This window comes from Morus notabilis, unplaced genomic scaffold, assembly GCF_000414095.1.
Source record: "Morus notabilis unplaced genomic scaffold, ASM41409v2 C11389338, whole genome shotgun sequence".
NCBI classification, from domain to species: domain Eukaryota; kingdom Viridiplantae; phylum Streptophyta; class Magnoliopsida; order Rosales; family Moraceae; genus Morus; species Morus notabilis.
The window spans coordinates 1-1,212 of NW_010386641.1; the positions used below are offsets into that span (position 1 = coordinate 1).

At 35.3% G+C, this 1,212-nt stretch overlaps 1 protein-coding gene across 1 annotated transcript; it reads left to right on the plus strand.

The window, feature by feature from the left end:
• Window positions 1–386: 386 nt before the first annotated feature.
• LOC112095083 (nucleotide-sugar uncharacterized transporter 3-like) lies at window positions 387–953 on the plus strand (the record flags this gene model as incomplete). The annotated part of the gene is made up of 3 exons (XM_024176762.1): window positions 387–633; window positions 734–778; window positions 856–953. Coding segments are annotated over exons 1-3 (267 nt in total), but the record flags the coding sequence as incomplete, so codon positions are not given.
• Between the last annotated feature and the right edge of the window lie 259 nt (window positions 954–1,212).

The following is a 1,212-nucleotide window of genomic DNA, read 5'->3' on the forward strand; positions in this document are numbered from 1 at the left end:
CACCGGTATAATTTGGTAAGTCCTTAACATGGATGTTAAGAATTAGATGCCTTAATCCTTTACTAACGCAAACAATAAAATAGAATTAAAGACAAAAAAGCACACACAAGATTTATATTGATCCACGTGCTAATTCTGCGCTAGAGTAACAAATAAGCTTCATTCATTCAATGATGGACTCCACATAGGTAAGACCCATTTATTATGAGTAGTATTTCCCGTCATTGTAAATGACAAATAGCACTTCACGGGTACTTTCATCATGTTATAAATGAATTCCATGTCTAATGCAAAGTGCCTATAAGTTATAGTGACTACCATGAGGTGCTATAGTATGTGTACTATGCCATCATTATGTTTAACTCTCTTTCTTTGAGACTGCTCTTCCCTGGTGATCTCGACCATTCTGCATAATTAAATTTCTATGAGGTTAGATTTCATTAATTACACTTCGGTGTTCCTAATTCCTTTCTCAATGGAACAAATCCAAGGATTTCATCAGTGTGGGGATGATATTACTTGGCGCCTTTTTTGCCGGGGCTCGTGATTTGTCTTTCGATGCCTATGGATATTCTGTTGTCTTTGTAGCAAACATTTGCACAGCAATATACCTTGCTTCAATTGCCCGTATTGGTAATTAATTTCTGCCTTCAATTTTTTTTCCTCATTTGATTTTTTGTTTCTCCTTCTTAACTTCCTACTGTTAACAGACCATGTGCTTTCAATATTTCAGGCAAATCCAGTGGTCTGAATACCTTTGGCCTTATGTGGTCCAATGGTAAGAGGAAGAAATCTCAGTAAATTCTGAAGATAACTCACCACGTAAATCTCTTTCAAATTTCTTTGTTTTTGTAGGAATAATATGCTTACCAATCTTGCTTTTGTGGACATTCATCAGTGGTGACCTAAGACTGATGATAAGCTTTCCTCATTTGTTCTCCCTTGGATTTCAGGTGCTCCTTTTTGCGTCGATGATTTTTTCCGTTTATTTCGTTTCTGCGCATTCTTAGCGACATCAAAATTCTGTTGTTATTGTAATTCTGTTTCCTTGCTTTTCACATTTCTTATTATGTTTCTCATTTTGTTTTTATGGTAAAGATGGACTAATAATGCTTTTCTTGCTTCCCAAGAAACCGGCCGTTCATGTCTTTCCTTCATAGTAGTATTTAACCTGATTACTCATTATTAATCCTTTTCTGTTGTTTTTTTTTT